This window comes from Hyperoodon ampullatus (genome assembly GCF_949752795.1).
Source record: "Hyperoodon ampullatus genome assembly, chromosome: X".
Classification (NCBI taxonomy): Eukaryota; Metazoa; Chordata; class Mammalia; order Artiodactyla; family Ziphiidae; genus Hyperoodon; species Hyperoodon ampullatus.
The window spans coordinates 88,529,311-88,548,237 of record NC_136913.1 but is presented as its reverse complement, the minus strand read 5'-3'; the positions used below and the strand labels follow the sequence as shown (position 1 = coordinate 88,548,237).

The 18,927-nt window shown below is 40.7% G+C and overlaps 1 protein-coding gene across 1 annotated transcript; it reads left to right on the top strand.

Moving 5' to 3' along the window:
- Positions 1-2,095: 2,095 nt before the first annotated feature.
- LOC307068836 (protein BEX1-like) lies at positions 2,096-3,127 on the top strand. The gene is made up of 2 exons (XM_079726893.1): positions 2,096-2,162; positions 2,499-3,127. The coding sequence occupies exon 2, from the start codon at positions 2,504-2,506 to the stop codon at positions 2,888-2,890; it is 387 nt and encodes a 128-aa protein (XP_079583019.1). The 5' UTR covers positions 2,096-2,162; positions 2,499-2,503; the 3' UTR covers positions 2,891-3,127.
- Positions 3,128-18,927: the final 15,800 nt, after the last annotated feature.

Genomic DNA, 18,927 nt, shown 5'->3' with positions numbered 1-18,927 from the left:
TTTAATGTTTTTCATATATTATTCCTTTTGATCATTTTTAATTGCATTGTTTGCCTTCTTATTTTGAAATTTAAGAGTTCTTTATATATCTTCTGGATACAAACCTTTTGTTGGTTACACATATTATAAGTATTTTCTCCCAGCTTCCCACTTCATTTTCTTAACCATATCTTTCAAAGAGCAGACTTTTTTTTTTGATAAGCCCAATGTCTGTAATTGCCACTACTACACTACTTTTACTACTACAACATAAGTCTGGAACTCAGATAATGCAATTTTCCAAATTTGTGGTTTTCTTTTCAAAATTATTTTGTCTATTCTAGGCACTTTGCATTTCCATATAAATTTGGGGTTAAGTTGATCAGTTTACATGAAGTTGCCTGCTGCAAGTTTTATTTTGACTGCATTGAATTTATAGATCAATGTGGAGAGAATTAATATCTTAACAGTACTGAATTTCTTGACCCAGGATCATGGTTTACCTTCACATTTATTCTGATCTTTAGCTTCTTTCAGCAGTCTTTTGTAGTTTTCAATGTATACGTTTTCTACATGTTTTCTTAAATTTATCCCTAAGTATCTCACGTTTTTGGAACCTATCCTACATTTCATACATACACACAAAATTTCAATTTCCAATGGTTCATTGCTAGCATACAGGAACACAACTGAGTTTTTGTATATCTATCCATAACTACAACCCTGCTAAATTAAATTCTTACTTCTACAGTAGGTTTATTGTAGATCCCTTAGGAGTCTATCAATACATGATCATGCGATTTGCAAATAGGCATACTTACTGCCTTTTGAATCAGAAATTTGTGAAGGGTTTCTGTTGTTGTTTTAGTTCTGAAAAACAAACAAGGCTCTGCTGCACTACACACTTATTGGCTCACCTCATGGAAGGGCCTCATGTATCTAGAGGCCACTCACAAGAGGAGCCATCAGCTGCCTTATCCTTTTCCAAATTCTAAAAACGTAGCTGCCTGTAGAGTCTATATTTATATAATGACTTCGCAGAAGAGACAGGTGGTTGGTCTTTTTTCCAACTTTAACGCTGTTTTTCAAATAAAACAGATTTACTTCCTTTTTTAAAAGTATGTTGACTTTTTTGACTAAAATAAAAGGAACAAAACAGAGAGATATAAAGAATTTTTAAAAATCCTCTCTCCTGGGCTCTTTTCCGGACACATTTCTTCTATGCATTTTAGTAGGGGGAAAAGGGAGAGATTGGTAGCAGAAAGCACAGCAGGTGGAAGGAGGCGTGTCCTGGGAGCAGAGGAGGGCAAAAGCAAGTCCCCAGAAGAGCACTGGTAATGGCCAACGGCCCCCCGCCCCACGGAAAGATACTGTACTTCTGTGGCCGTTAGAGAAAGGCCCAGGAACACACAAAGAAAGGAGAGCGTCGGGGCCCAAGCCAGTGCTTGGACAAGTGACACGGGGGGCAGGGGGAGGTGAGCACCGCCGGCTCTTCGCAACCCCGCGGGGCAGAAAGGGGTGGCGCGAAGGCGTGGCGTCCCGCGGTGACGGAGGGCGCACGTGACCAGCCCCCGCCAACTCGCGCGTGCCCTGCTCTAGTGTTAGACCCGGCCGTCGCTCGCTACCTTCTCGGTCCCTGCTCCCGGTGGCCCTGAGGGAGTGCGGGCCGAGGTCGGCCCCCAAGAGTAGGAGGCGCGGGGGCAGCAGGTAAGGAACCCGGAGGGGGGTCCCCAGAGGTGGCGTTGGCGAGCGGACACAGCCTGCGGACCCCTCCCCGGGGATCCGGTTGCCCCGGGTTGGAGACCGCAGCCCCCATGCCCCCTGCGGCCTGGCGTTTGGCCACAGAAAACGGTAGGCCTTCTCTGGGGGCGGGCCGCGCGGCCCTGAGGCGGCTGCCTGCTTCTCGCAACACGGCGAGCTTTTCCGACACCCCCGCCCCGCCCACTTTCTTCTCGGGGTAGAAAATGGTGGTCGGTGCGGGGGCGGCTGAGGATGGGAGCGGGGGACGTTGGGTGGGGGTGGCCGGGGGTGGGAGATGCGGGGCTGAGAAGGGGCCGAGCGTCCGGATGCAGCAGCCCCCCTTCCCCCACCCTTACTCTCTGCAGGCCTGCGAGTCGAAGTGTCGCGGCGGCTCACTTGCAGCAAGAATCGGGAGGAGCAGGAGACCGTGAGGATAGGCCCAGGTCTGTGCGGGGGACAGTTGGGCTGTGGGGGGAACGTGTGGATAGCCCTAAGACCCCCCCAAATACTCCCCCCTACCCCGTCCTCCATTTTGGTGCCTGCAGAGGCGTGGGCATGTATAGGCAGGGAAAATGGTGGGCTTTGGGCGAGGGAGGGGGAGAGCTTGGACTGGGGGCCCCCTAGAGGGCATAAGGAGCCTCTCAGGTGGGAAAACGAAAATTTGAAGAGCCTTTACATCCGGGGCTGGAAGTCTTGAGAGGTGCTTAGTAGGGCCTCTGTCCTCGGTGCTGATCAGTCCACCCAGAAAATAGTTCCTTCTCTTGTCTTTTGTCTCCTAGGAGCAATGGCGTCCAAAGAGGAACAAGCAGTAAAAAATCTCTACATGGAAAATGCCAACCAGGAGAATGAAAACAAGGATGAAAAGGGGCAGGATGCTAATAAAGGAGAGCCTTTCGCCCTCCCTTTGGAAGCTGGTGAATATTGTGTACCTAGAGGAAATCGTAGGAGGTTACGTGTTAGGCGGCCCATCCTGCAGTATAGATGGGACATGACTCAGAGGCTTGAAGAGCCACAGGCAAGGATGAGAGAAGAGAATATGGAAAGGATTGGGGAGGAGGTGAGGCAGCTGATGGAAAAGCTGAGGGAAAAGCAGTCGAGTCATAGTCTGCGGGCAGTTAGCACTGACCCCCCTCACCATGACCATCATGATGAGTTTTGCCTTATGCCTTGAATCCTGATGTTGTCCCTGAAGTTAGTAGGGAGACACACCTGCTTCCTAAACTTACACGTTTGTGACGTACGTTTGTTGTAAACCTTTTGGTGTTACTTGTTTCTTGTGGGTCTCCTATTACCAGCTTCTAATTGAATGTTGTGTTTCTGACCCAATCTGTAAGTTTCTGTCAGCAGGAAAGTTTTACCTATTGCATGGAGAGATGTTCTTTATATATTGTGACGTTAATAAAGCAGTTTAAAAAATCATTTTCTGTTTTTTTCCCTTAAAATCGTATATATTTTATATACGAATAGATAGTCTAAGGATATATAAAGTGAAAGTATCTCTTTACGGTAGAATTATGAATGATTTTTATTTTCTTATCTCTATTTTCTCGCTCTTTGCTTTTTTACCTGCATTGGACAACTCCCAAATGATGCTGATTGGAGTACTAGATCTTCCCAACGTTTTCAGTATGACATCCACAGATAATTTCTTGTGTTATTCACAGAGATGGAAAGCCATGTTCATTGTCTATCAGATTCATCCATTTAGAACTCTCAGAGGGCATCCTCATTTTCAGGAGTTGAGGTCCTGGCAACCCACACATTATATCCTCCATGTACTTATTTTTTCCTTTGGCCACGCTGCCCAGCTTGTGGGATCTTAGTTCCCAGACCAGGGGTTGAACCTGGGCCACAGCAGTGAGAGCTCCAAGTCCTCACCACTGGACTGCCAGGGCACTCCCTCTATTTTCTCATTTTTTCAAAACAACACATACTACTTAATGAAAGAGCTTGACAACCTGATAAAAGCAATGTGAGCACTTACTAAGCACTTGTCACAGAATCTTGGTTTTAGCTTACCTTGGTGTCTTATTTAGAAGTATAAACCTAATAATGATGAGACATACCTCTTTAAAAATCATTATGTTTATCAGCAAGATGAAGATAATAATCACCTCCCAGGGTTTTTGTGTGCACTTGAGGCAATAAGTTTGTAAGCTTTCTTTAAGCTCATTCCCAGTGGCATATGCATGACCCAACCCTGTAGATATTACCTTCAGCTATTTGGGGAAGTTCCCAAAGCCAGGTCTTCCCTATACTCACAAACAAGTCCAATAGGCTAAGGGGTAGGTAAGTCCATTCCTCTGTTGTTGTGCCCTATTCTCACCATCTCCACAGGTTGTTGATGTTCAGGAATCCTTAAGGTGAGAAAGTCCCACTATGTTTCTGGAATTCCCAATGAATTGAATCTTCACTCTGTTCTATAAACTGTGGATAAATCCCCTCTCCCCGTTTAGCTTCATGGAAAGACCTTGCCTGTCTGGGTCTTTCTTAGGTGTAGTTCTTTCCCAAGAAACCTCCATAATTCGTGAGACTATACAAGATGTGTGAGGGAACAGCTCACTTTAAATTTGAGACAGTGCCTCCTCACACCACCCCCGTGAAGCCTATGAATGTGAAAAATTATCCTATATTGAGTTGGTTGCCAGGAGATCATGTCAGTGAATTCAGTGGATACCCAAATGTGGAGATCTTTATGAGAAGACTGATTGGAGGACTCTTGGGTTTAAGTGTTCCAGTAGAACTTGGGGAAAAAAAGTTGCCTTGCAGTGTGTTAAGTAGGTGAAATACATATTATGCATATTATTTCTTTTGTGGAAATAAACTTAGAATTCTAGAACAGAAGTTGGCAAACCACAGGCCATGAGCCAAATCTGGCCTACTGCTTATTTTTTTGGCCAATGAGCTAAGAATAAATTTTATGTTTTTTAATGGATGAAAAAAATCAAGAATATTTTGTGACATGTAGAAATCATATGAAATTCAAATTTTGGTGTCCATAAAGTTTAATTGGAATACAGACATGTTTATTAATTTACATATTATCTATGGCTGGTTTTGGCCTACATTGGCAGAATTGAGTAGTTGTGAAAGAAATGGTATGGCCCACCTGTAAAGCCTACATATTTATCATCTGGCCCTAACAGAAAAAGTTTGGTAACCCTGCTCTAGAATATAACATCACAATAGCACTTAGGAAACCAAAGGGAAAAGTGGCTAGGCGGGTAAAAATGACATGTAACACAGCAAATCACAGACATCATGAATCAGATGCCTAATCAATTTCAAAGCCCTCCTTCCTCCAGGTGCTTGAGACACAAGGTATTACATTCATGTGAGACAGAAGTTTATAGAGAGAAAGGCTAAAGTTGAAAAGACAGGAAAATTGAACTGAGAAGCTTATGCCCTACCAAACTTCTCACTCTTTTTCTCATTTTATTTTTTAGCCACGTCATGCGGGATCTTAGTTCCTGACCAGGGATCAAACCTGCGCCCCCTGCAGTGGAAGTGTAGAGTCTCAACCACTGGACTGCCAGGGAAGTCTCCCAGACTTACCGCTCTTGATTGCCAATATTTGCACCAGCTTCTATGGAAAACAGAAGCATTCTGGCTTTCCTGGCCTAAGGATATTCAGCATTTCCTTCATGAAAAGAAATTGGAAGCTCATATGTGAGTGAATCCATGGTATACCTTGATAGGTTAGACATGCATATGCCCAGAAAAATGTACATCTCTTCGTATATAGGTAGATTCAAGGTGCCCTGTCAACCTCGGAGAATGATGAGTCTAGGATTCTAGTCTCTGGACAGAATGCTTTCTGCTAACCAGCTTCCCTTGGCTCTTAACAGAATGTTTGGATCTGAAAGTGCATCTAAGGGAGTAGTATGTGAGTGGTCAGGCTCCATGTAAAATGCTTGGGCAACAAACAACCAGCAGAAAGTGAGCAAAAGACAATAAAGGAGCAGGGCATGAAGTTCCTTTGAGGAAAACAGCTATATCTAAGGTCTGGCTGCATTTGCCTGTTGACATCATTTCTATGTGTTGAGCGTCCTTTTCTCCCTCACAGTGGCCATTCTCCACAAAAGAGATAGACAAATTCTTCCCATAAATGCCTAAATAATGTAGCAAAGAGAAGGCAGTGAGATTAGAGAGTGTTCCCTTTGTTATCAAAGAAAAACGGTGTTCAAGAAAGTTTTGAGATGTAGATATGGATTGGGTCATTGGAGCTTTAGCACATCATACATATCTAGTAGATATCTGATGAATGAAAAACTGAGTAAGTATAGATTTAGTGATATTCAGCAAATGATAAACAAGGATACATGTTTGAATCCTTATGTATTTCTAACAAAATTGAAATAATAATGCAGATAATATAACAGTTGAATACAAATAATTGCTGATTTTTTTCCTTTAAAAATCCAATTCTATTGAAGGAAATTCAGAAAATAAACTTAAGGGCCACCTTGTGACCAAAGAAAGCAATGCAGTTTGAATTTTCTAGCCAGAGGAAGAGTGCACAGACACAGGACTCTTCCAGGGAGTCGAGATACATAGGAAATGCACTTTGGTTAGAAGTGAAATAAAGCCTTCAAAATTAACCATCACGTGAGACATCAAGCCACATTTATGCTTCAAATGAAAACAGAGTAACAGGGACTGGATTTACTTCCCTAACGAAAACAACTAAAATCAGGACAAAATATATAAAATAACAATTTTCAGTTGCTGAACATCAGACAGTGGAGGGAAAAGTTCTCTGAGGGAGGGGAAACAACATGAGCCTTCGGATTGCCCCCAGCTGTATATTGTAGGATTTATAATATGTGGGAGTAAAATGTATGTCAATAGTAGCACAAAGGCCAGGAGATAGGGAATGGAAGTACACAATTTTAAAGTTCTTATTCTATACCTTAATATCACTTGAAGGTAGGTTCTGAAATGTTAAAAATGTATATTACCAACATATGAGATAAAATGGAATCTTAAGAATATTCAATCAAAAAAATGTTGGAGGGAAAAGAAAACAAAGAACAGATGGGACAAATGTAAACAAATTGCAAGATGCTTGATTAAAACCCAAACATGTCAATACCAATAATCACATTAATGTAAATGGTCTAAAGACCTCAATTATAAAGCAGAGATTGTCAGATTGTATAGAAAAGCAAGACACAAATATATACTGCCTATAAGAAACTTAATTTAAATTTAAAGATACAAACTGATTACAAGTAAAAGAATAGAAAAAGATGTACAATCTTAACACCAGTCAGAACAAAGCTTGAGTGACTATATTGATATCAGTTACAATAAATTTCAGAGAAAAGAATAATACCAGGGAAATTATGGTCATAGAATGTCATTACATAATTTTAAGTGGTGAGTTTGTCAAGAGGACAAAACAATCATAAACATTCATATATTGCAGTGCTTCAAAATACATGAAGCCCAAATTGATAGAACTACAAGGATAAACAGACAAATCCACAATTACAGTCACCTTCTCTAAAATATTGATAGAACAAGTAGACAGAAAATCAGCAAGTACAACACTATGAACCAATTCACCTAGTTGACAGTTGTAGAACTTGCCACCAACAACAATAGAATGTACATTTGTTTCACATGCACGTGGAATATTTACCAAGATTGTCCATATTCAGGACCATAAAATAAGCCTCAATAATGTTAACAGGATTCAAATCATAAAATGTATGCTATTTTGAGCACAATAGAATTAAACGAGGAGCTAATGACAGAAAGATCTCTGAAAAATCCCCAAATATTTAAATTAACATGAAATAATATAGATCTAAATAACTCAAAGAAGAAAATAAAAGGGAAATTATATTTTGAACTGAGTGAAAATGAAAACTCAACATATAGTAATTTGTGGGATGTGGCAAAAGTAGCACTCAGGGAATTTTATAGTATAAACATTTATATTAGAATAGAAGAAAGGCCTATAGTTGTTAAGTAAATGGAAATTTCATTTAAAACACTTCCTCTGAAGAAAACTATAGGTCGAGATGGCTTTACTGGTAATTCTACCAAACATTTAAGGATGACATAACACCGATTATATGACAAATCCTTAGAAAACTGAAGAGGACGGAATACTTCCCAACTCATCCTACAAGGGTAGAATTACCCAGATAACTAACCAGACAATTATATTACAAGGAAAGATAACTACAAATCAATCTCCTTCATGGACATATATGTAAAAATTCTTGACAAAACTTTAGTAAAATCTAATTCAATTATATATAAAAATTACAGTACACCATCATCAAGTAAGGTTTATCCCAAGGATTCAAGGCAAGGTTAATATTTGAAAATCATAATTCACCATATTGACATAAAAGAGAAACAAACATATGATCATCTCAAGGGAGAATGAAAAAAAACATTTGCTAAAATTTTAAAATCTCTTACTGATTAAAATACTCAGCAACCAGGTATAGAAGAGAACTTCCTCAACCTGATACAATAATACATCTATGAAAAACCTACATAATGATGTGTGCCTAAAGGCTAAATGTTTTCCCCCTGAGGTAAGAAACAAGGCAAAAATGGACACTTTCACAAATTAGATTCAACTCTGTATTAGAAGTTCTAGCTAGTACAATAAGATAAAAAAGAGAAATAAAAGTCATACAGAGGGCTTCCCTGGTGGTGCAGTGGTTGGGGGTCCGCCTGCCGATGCAGGGGACGCAGGTTCATGCCCCGGTCCGGGAGGATCCCACATGCCGCGAAGTGGCTGGGCCCGTGAGCCATGGCCGCTGAGCCTGCGCGTCCGGAGCCTGTGCTCCGCAACGGGAGAGGCCACAACAGTGAGAGGCCCGTGTACCGCAAAAAAAAAAAAAAAAAAAAAAAAAAAAAAAAAGTCATACAGATTGCAAAAGAAAAAAATAGAAAAATCTTTATTCATAGAAAACATGATAGTCCATGTAGAAAATACTATGTAATATACAAAAACTGCTAGAGCTAATAAGTGAGTTTAGAAAGGTTGCAGGATAAAAGATCAGTATACAAATTTAGTTGTATTTCTAGTTTTCTGAGACTGCTGTTAACAAATAACCATAAACTTGGTGACTTTAAAAAAACTGGGAAATTTATTCTCTCACAGTTCAGTACACCAGAAGTCCAAATCAAAGTGTCAGTAATGCTAAGTTCTCTCTGAAGGCTCTAGGGAAAAATGCTTTCTTACCTTTTCCAGCTCTGGTGGCCCTAGGCATTCCTTGGCTTGTGGCCCATCCTAATTCAGTATGCTCTCATCTCAATTCTTAATTAACTATGTCTGCAAAGACCCTATTTTCAAATAAGGTCAAATTCTGAAGTGCTGGGTGAACATGAATTCTAGGGAAAAATATTCAGCTCTCTGCAAGTAATGAATAGCCAGAATAAAATTTAAAACATGTCATTTACAGTAATATCAGAAATATGAATTATTTAGGGATAAATTTGACAAAAAATGTGTAAGATCTGCATACTGAAAACTATAAAACATTCATGACATAAATTAAATCACAGCAGTTTTTAACAGAAACTGACAATCTGATTCTAAAATTTACATTAAAAAATCCAAAGGACTGAGAATAGTCCAAACAACTTTGAGAAGAGAAACATTTTGGAAAACTTTCACTACCTTATTGCAAGAGTTATAATAATGGTGCCATAATCAAAACAGTGTGGTATCAGCATAAATATAGACAAATTGATCAATGGAACAGAATAGTCAAGAAATAGATGCACACATATATGCTTTTGACAAAGATTCCAAGGCAATATGATGGTGGAATAGACACTCTTTTTGATAATTGGTGTTGGAACAACTAGTTCCAATTGAACCTTTACTAGTGATCATGATCATGATCACCATCATTATCATCATAATTAGAATAACTTTATCTCACATCATATAAAAAGTTGAGTCAAACTGTGTCAAAGACCTAAACGTAAGGTAAAACATAAAATTTCTAGAAAAAATATAGGAGAAACTCTTAGGGACTTTGAGTTTGTAAAAAATTTGAAATTAGAATTCAAAAAAACAAACTCTAACAGAAAACAGATCAATATATTGGACCTCATCAAAATGTATCCTTTCTCGTCAAAAGACATTTTGATTCTCAGAGATGGATAGAGACAGATTGTTAGAAATCCTAAGAACTCTCTCTACAACAATAAATAAGGACACAGGCTAAGAGAGTACAAGTGTCTTGCCATACATCTGAGAAGCTGTAGGACCATAGCCAGACCTGAGCTGGATTCAACTTTATTAAACAGCAAAAATCTGACCTGCAGACTTCCAGTTCTGGATAAGATAGAGCCACACCATCCCTTCTGCACCTTTCATCTTACAACTGAAAAACCATAGATATATCACAACAAAAAGCATAGGAAAACACTGGAAGATAGAAAGATGAAGATGGACTGCCCAGAGATCTTGGGTTCCAAAGGAACTCAAGAAAAGTTTATTAAACTTTGACCAATGGGTCAAAGAAGAAATCACAAGAGAACCTGGAAAATATCTGAGACAAATGAAAATGACACATCATACCAAAATTTATGGGAGGCAGTGAAAGAGTTTAGAGGGAAACTTATAGCTACGAACACTTACATTAAAAAAGAAAAAAGATCTCACATGAAAAGCTGACTTTACATATCAAGGAAGTAGAAAAAAATAGCAAATTAAACCTAAAGCTATTAAAAGGAATGAAATAATAAAGATTAGAGCAGAGACAAATATAATAGATAATAGAAAAGCTATAGAGAAAAAAAATGAAACCAAGAGTTAGTTCTTCAAAAAGATCAACAAAATTGAAAAATCTTTAGCTAGGTTGAGTAGGGAAAAAGAATATCTATGTACCCAAAATTAACTTACAGAGGGGACATTACTACTAGTTTTACAGATATAAAAAGATTAAAAGAGAGGACTATGAACAACTGTATGTCAACAAATTGGATAACCTGGATGAAATAGACAAATTCCTAGAAATACACAACCTACCAGGACTGAATACTGAAGAAATATAAAATGTGAGCAGAACAGTAATGAGTAAGGAGATTGAATCAATAATCAAAAAGTTCTCAACAAAGAAAAGCCCAGGACAGGATGGTGTCACTGGTAAATTATACCAAATACTTAAAGAAGAACTAACACCAGTCTTTTTCAAATGCTTCCAAAAAATTTGGAACACTTTATAACTCATTCTGTCAAGCCAGCTGCATCTTAATACTAAATCCAGACAAAGACACTACAAGAAATGAAAACTACAGACTAATATCCCATATGAATATTAATTCCAAAGTACTAGCAAATGGAATTCAGCAGTGCATTAGAAGGATTATACACCACGACCAAGTGGGCTTTATTCCTGGATGTAAGTATTGTTCAACATATAAAAATATATTAATGTAATAAACCACATTAAGAGAAGGAAGGAAAAAATACATGATTATCTCAATTGTTGCAGGAAAAATATTTGACAAAATTCAACACTCTTTCATGATAAAAACACTCAGCAAACTAAGAATAGAAGGAAACTACCTCAACATAGTAAATGCTTTCTATGAAAAGCCCACAACTAACACCACACTTAGTGGTGAAAAATTGAAAGCTTTTCCTTTGAGATCAGAAATGAGAGAAGGAAGTCACCTTCATCACTTCTACTCAATATAGTACTGGAAGGCATAGCCCAAGCAATTAGGTGAGAAAAAATTCCATACTCTATTGGAAAGGAAGAAGTAAATATCTCTCTTCACAGATGACATGATCCTATAGGTTGAAAACCCTAAAGAGTCCTCAATAAAACTGTTAGAACTAAGAAATGAATTCAGCAAAGTTGCAGATAAATCAATGCATAAAAATTGGTTGTGTTTCTATACACCAACTGTGAACAATCTGAAAAGGAAATTAAGGGAATAATTTTTTTACGATAGCATCAAAAAGAATAAAATATTTCGGTATAAATTTAAGCAAGAGTGAAAAGCACTTTACACTGAAAATTGCAAAACACAAATAAACGGGAAGACATCTTGTGTTTGTGGAATTGAAGACAGTATTGTTAAGATGTCAATACTAGTCAAAACAATTTACAGGATTCAGTGCAATCCCTATCAAAATCCCAACGATGTTTTACTCAGGTATAGAAAAATCTATTTTAAAATTCATATGAGAACTTCCCTGGTGGCGTGGTGGTTAAGAGTCTGCCTGCCGATGCAGGGAACACGGGTTCGATCCCTGGTTCAGGAAGATCCAACATGTCGCGGAGCAACTAAGCCCATGCGCCAAACTACTGAGCCTGTGCTCTTGAGCCTGTGAGCCACAATTACTGAGCCCATGTGCCACAACTACTGAAGCCCGCATGCCTAGAGCCCACGCTCCACAACAAGAGAAGCCACCGCAATGAGAAGCCAGTGCACCACAACAAAGAGTAGCCCCCGCTCTCTGCAACTAGAGAAAGCCCGAGCGCAGCAACAAAGACCCAACGCAGCCAAAAATAAATTAAAAAAAAATTCATATGGAATCTCAAGGGACCCTAAATAGCAAAAACAACCTTGAAATTGAAGAACAAGTTTGGAGGACTCACACTTCCTGATTACAAAACTTACCATAAAGCTACAGTAATCAAACAGTGTAGTTCTGGCATAAAGACACATATAGACCAATGGAATAGAATAGAGTGCCCCAAAATAACTCTCACATATAAGTCAAATGAATTTTGACAAGAATGCCAAGATCATTCAATGGGGAAAGACTTCATGCCAGTCACTAAGACTAGAGTCCCGGCAATGCCTATGTGCTTCTTTTCCTAAGACACTGACAAATTGGACACAATAAATTTATTGCTTTTCTCCCTTTGATTTTAGCGATTTTATTACATGTCCTGAGTTCATAATTTACTTAGCCAATGACCCTGGTTTATGTGTTGCTCTCTGCCAAAAGGTGTACACCTCTATACTCCTATGTGTAAAGGGGAATCTTATAGAGGTTACTACAGTACTATTAATGCCATTATAAAAATTAATGGAGATTATTGCTTTCCTCAGGGGGCAACTACCTCCTAGACCACTCCTCAACCACCTAGGAAGAGGACCTCCCACTCTCTAGCACTTTATCCTACTCCCCCACTCCAACTTTCCACCACTATCTCCTGTCTTACGTCTCTGACCATGAACACAACTACCCCTTCTCCTTGGCTATAAATACCACTAACTTTTTCTATATGTCTTACTAAACTATCAGTTTGTACACTCCAACAACATAACTACTGAACTTGTCACCAAGATTTTTTTGTCATAAAATATATAATTCATATTTATAACACTTTTCAAGTCTACCAAAAATATTGTTAGAGACCCTGAAAACTTCAGATCTGTTTTCTTGGCTAATGCCATATAAATAGGGAATTTGGTTATGGCTGGCCTACAAAGACTCCTCATTCTTCTATTTGTTTTCCTTCTGTTAATTCTCACAATAAAAATGTTTTCTATGCTGTTTAGGGCAACTTATTCCCTACTCTCTGTAAATATCCTGTACTATTTGGGCCATCAAATATCCCAAATAACTGAACTTAAAACAGATGTCAAGACATCAAGGGGGTAAATTGTAATATTTTTTTTTGTAAAAATGCCTTTTATTCATTTGCGTGACAGTGTGTTGTACACTGCCATCAAAAGAATCTTTAAATCTTATAAAGCCATAAAGAAAAATGAACTCACACCGTATTAAAAAAATTAACTCAAAATGGACCCAAGACCTAAATATATGAGCCAAAACTTTAAAACTCTTAGAAGAAAACAAAGTGAAAAATCTTCATGTCCTTGGATTTGACAGTGGATTCTTAGATATGACATTAAAGGCATGAACAACAAAAGAAAAACAGATACATTGCACTTCATAAAAATTTAAAAGTTTTGCGAATCACAAGACAGTATCAAGAAAGTGAAGACAATCCACATAATGGGAGAAAATATTTGGAAATCATATATTTGATAAGTATCCAGAGTATATGAAGAATTCCTACAATTCAACAACAAAAAGGCAACCCAATTAAAAATGGGCAAAGGGGCTTCCCTGGTGGCGCAGTGGTTGAGAGTCCGCCTGCCGATGCAGGGGACGTGGGTTCGTGCCCCGGTCCGGGAAGATGCCACATGCCGCGGGGCGGCTGGGCCCGTGAGCCATGGCCGCTGGGCCTGCACGTCCGGAGCCTGTGCTCTGCAGCGGGAGAGGCCACGACAGTGAGAGGCCCGCGTGCCGCAAAAAAAAAAAAAAAAAAAAAAAAAGGGCAAAGGAGTTGAATATATATTTCTCTAAAGAAGATATATAAATATCCAATAAACACATGATAAGATGCTCAATATCATTAGTCATTAGGAAAATGCAAATCAAAGACACTTCTCACACACTAGGATTATAAAAATTAAAAATGGAAATTAACAATTGCTTTGGAGAATGTGGAGAAATTGGAACCCTCATACATTGCTGGTAGGAATGCAAAATGTTGCAGCCACTGTGGAAAACAGTTTGGCAGTTCCCCAAATAGTTAGATATAGAATTACCATATGACCCAGCAATTCCATTCCTAGGCATATACCCGGGAGAAATAAAAACATACATCCACATAAAAACTTAAAGACAAATGTTTAAGGCAACACTATTCACAATAGTCAAAAGGTGGAAACAACCCAGCTATCCATCAATGTTTGAATGGATAAACAAAATATGATATAGACATACAATGAAATATTATTCAGCCATAAAAAGGAATGAAATACTGTACATGCTACAATGTGAATGAACCTTGAAAACATTATGCTAAGTGAAAGAAGCCAGGCACAAATGGTCAAATATTGAATGATTCCATTTATATGAAATATCCAAAGTAGATAATTCCATAGAGGCAGAAGGTAGATTAGTTGTTGCTAGGTACTAGGGAAAGAGGAGAATTGGGAGTGACTGCTTAATGGGTATGGAGTTGATGAAAATGTTTTGGAACTAGATAGAGGTGATAGATTCACAACATCATGAATGTACTATATGCCACTGAGTTGTACACTTTAAAATGGCTAATTGTTCTGTTAATTTCTCCTAAGAAATAGACATAGTCTTATTTGAAAAAAAAGATGTGTATGAAAATATATTTTCTAGGCCAGTTGACCTTCTCCCTTTTTTTTTTATTATTACCCCTTTAAGCATCTAATGAAAGCAATGGATCCTATCCTAGGCAAATGTACACACCCAGTAAAAATGTGTATACCCTACCCCCACACACACATGCACATTATTTTGAACATAATTCCAGGGGTTTCTTTAGTTAAGAATGCCTAAACCCAAGGAGTAAGTGCTCTCCCTCTAACATAGCTCAGCTGCTATTTGTCTCTTCTCCTTCCTATCTCATTCCCAAGTAGCTCCTTCTTCTTCTGTCTTTTCTCTACCTCATAGCTTCTGCTTCTTCATGATGTCAACCTGCTCATGTATCAGGGTTTCTGAGGCTCCTAGGGTACAGCTCTTCTTTTCATAAGTCTACATACTCTACTACCTTCTAAGCATATGCTACCTTGCATATTATTTCAGGTGGTCCACAGACTTCCTCAGCTGAAAACACCTGGTCTAGGTCAATCAGTATGGTCGGCCTGTCAAAGTTCCTTAGACACTGGTCTAAATCTGGCTGCGAAAGCACCAGGGTGGGTGTGGACTGGCAGGCAGCAACTCTTCAGCGTGGCTAGGCTCCTCCTAGGTGCCCTGGAGGTAAAGATAATAGAGTTGAAAGACCCAGCAGGCTGCATCTCCTTAGTTAGGTGGTAAGCAGTAGACAGGGTCAAGGAAGTTTCCACCTGGGCACTGGGAATAAGGGTAGACAGCAAGCAGGTCTGGAGGCTCTCCCCCAACAATCACTTCTACAGGCTTTATGGAAACCCTCTGCTGCAGGGGTCTAGAAGGGATCTGTTTCGGTTCCGGTTGTCAGAACAGCATTCCCATCTCTGCTGGAGTTGCATAATCTCTGTGGGAATTTGGGGGATGGAGGGAAGGAGCCAAAAGCATTTATTGAAGTCACCACCTTGGTCACCTCTCCATGTATATTTTTGGGTAAGCAACAGTCAGGTGCCTGAATGCAAAGGATGAGAGGCTCTGAAAGGTGAGAAGGGGTCGGGACACCATATTCCTCCCCTCTTGATAGGGCAAGGAAGATCAGACCATGTCGGCACCCCTCAGATCCTCAGCTGCCTTGCCGCACAGCTAAACCTCTGAATGAAAATAGCCATGGACCAAATTTTCAAGACTGATATTGTGTTAGCCATCATGTTCCAGCAAGTGCACTTACCACTCAGCTGTTGTTTGGGAACATTAAATACACGTATTTTCGGTAGAACATGACAGAACCAGCTATTTATGAAAACTTAAGGAATTCTTTTGTAAGCAGACAATCAAATCCATTTTCTAGTAAAAATTAATATTAGGAACTTAAGTTGCTCTCACAATTTGGGGATGTTGGGTTTTTCCTCTACCTTAAACATGTTCTTTTTCCCAAATGAAAATAGCTTTATTTAACTTTTTGCTTATAAAAATAATGCACAGTGAGGGAAATAAGTTAAATAAAACGGAAAAAAAATTATTTAGAAGAAAATAAAATCCCTATTTCAACTACCTGCTTCCCTACCTACCAATGCACCCTGTACCTATTATGTGAAGGTCTGGAAGTCAGGAGTGAGCACCAGTGTCAGAGTGGAGAAGTAGATGGAGGGGGTAGGTGCTTTGAGATCAAACGAGAGAAAGAAATTCCTCAGAGATGGATCAGTGGGGCCTGTAGCCCTGGGAGAAGACGCAGCCCCTGATAAGACAGAAGAACAAATACATACCACAGGAAGAAGGGGCCCCATTTGACCTCTGGGATTAGCCACAATCAAAATGAGTGACAGGCCCTCAAGCGGTCAGGGGAGGTTACTGAAGAAGGGTGAGGTGGGAGGGGGCCAATGAAGGGAAGAAGTGGGCTGACTCCTGAGGAACTTCCTACAGGAGGGAGAACTAGGGACCCGAGCCCACTGGTGACGTTTCCTTCATGTGATCGGGAGCCAACGCGTGCAGAAGTCCCTCTCTTCCAGATATCAGCTCCCTATTTCCGTGGAGGAAGATAGATTTCAGACTGATGGACCAAGGGGACAACTGCCCTATAGCCCCGCAAGGTCGCAGGTCGGTACTAGCCGGAGTGGGGAAGGGGACACCTGAGGTAGGGGTAGTAACAGACAGAGGCTACACAGGGTCCGGTCTGCTTTCCAGATGCCACCCTCCTCCCACCCTTATTCGTTTTGGCGCAGAAAATTGTGTGAGTATTGGGGGAGAGGTCCGGGTACCATCTCTTATTTCCCTGGATAAGTACTGGCTTATGGCAGCAAGAAATGTGAGAAGGAGGCATCTCCCTGAGATGGTCACAAATTCACTGTCTCCTGTGGACACCTGGGGTGGGGGTGGCAGAAGGCAAAGACCAGAGCAGGTCCAGGACTAGATTCTCTCTACCCCTTCCGTGATGCCCATACATTTGGTGCAAGAGATGGAGGGCTTGGTGGGAGGAGATGGAGAGGGGCCAGAGGATAAGAATGGGTACCAGTTGGGATCTCTTAGGAGGCAGGTTATCAGGGGATATCTGACAGAGGGAAAAGGCTAGCGGAGGGGGATGGAGAGGAAATGGCCTGATCCTTCCAGGGTGGAGGGAGGAGGGCAACGTCTGTGAACCCAGGATGGGGAAGGCAAACCCCCTTGCAAAGGGGCCAGGCCTGCTCGTCTCCACCTTCGTCCTTTTTGCGGGGGGGGGGGATGTGGGGGGAGGGGAATGAGGGAGAAGGGAGCGGGAGAGGTGCTACAGAGGAGGGGGACTGAAGTTCAGTCTGGAGACCAGTTCCCTATAGGGCAGGAGTGACTCCTGAACTAGGGAGAGTCGAGAGGAGGTAACATGGACCAAAAGTTTTAATGAGTTTGGAAATAATTTGTCTCTTGCATTGCAGGAAAATGTGGTCTTTCTGTGTATGTGGAAAGGGAAGGGGTAGCAGGAATGCTCTGGACATTTCTGCCATGCTCCCTGACTCTACCATCACCGTTTTCAGAATGAGTGATGGGCTTGTTCTATCTGGGTGCCCTGGGGTGAGGGTTTGGAAGGTAGAGACCTGAGCAAAGCTGGATATGCCTTCTGAACATCACTGTCCTGAATCTCACAAGGAAAAGTGAGATAGAAATTTGGAAGGAAGATTGGGAAACATAGAAACACTTTGGAAATAATCTCTCTCTGCCATTTCTCAGTGGTTAAAAAAAAAGGAGGCTGTTAGGGAGGAGCTGTAGAGGGGGATCAGAGAAGCAAGGGAAAGGGCAAGGGTATGGCAGGAGCTGGAAAAGTATTGACAGCTAGAGTCGGAAAAGAATCAATGTCCTCATTGCCACTCATTCACTTCTCAATCCCTCATTCACCATCTGTCTCCTGTCTCTCTACAGGCCTTTGGGTCTGTGGTTGTAGGCACCAACCCAGACAAGGAAAGGAAAGACCTGCAGTATCAGTGCAGGTCAATGGAAGAGGGCAACTGCCCCAGGAACCCTGGGAGTAGGAGCGACTAAAGCCTGAGCAGAAGTTGGGGAGTTCACTACCTGCCACCCCTCCTCCAAGCCTCCCTATTCCGGTCTCAGAATACATGGCCTCTGTCAGGACCCTAAGGGAACCTGGTGCTTTATGGCTGGTGAAGACAGTGGGGAGAACAAGGAAGTGAGAGTTGGCAGGTGTGGCATCTGTGAAGTCCTTGAAGATAACAGAGTATCTCTATTATCTGAGAACTGGCCATTGTCTGGTTGTATCTGCAGTTCTACAAGTCTTACAACTGTAGACAAGGGGAAAAAGAAATTGGCCAGGTTTCTTGCGGGTCAGTCTAAGTTGGGACCACCCAGTTAAAATTGTTACTGGCATAGCCAAGGCCAGAGCAAAGTTTAGGGACAAATCTGCTCTTATACACTTGTCAGCACAGCCCACTTAAATGTAGGGAGAAGCACCTGTGGAAGTGTCTGCAAGGTGGGCTCATGTTAGCATGTGTGCCAACCTTGCATACACTGGGAAAGAAAGGAGAAAATGTATGGGCAGAACCTGTATTTCAGCACCTAAGTCCTCAGTCTCCTTTGTCTCCGTTTTTGTCTCCTAGGACAGGCAAAGGAGGGCAAATCTCAAC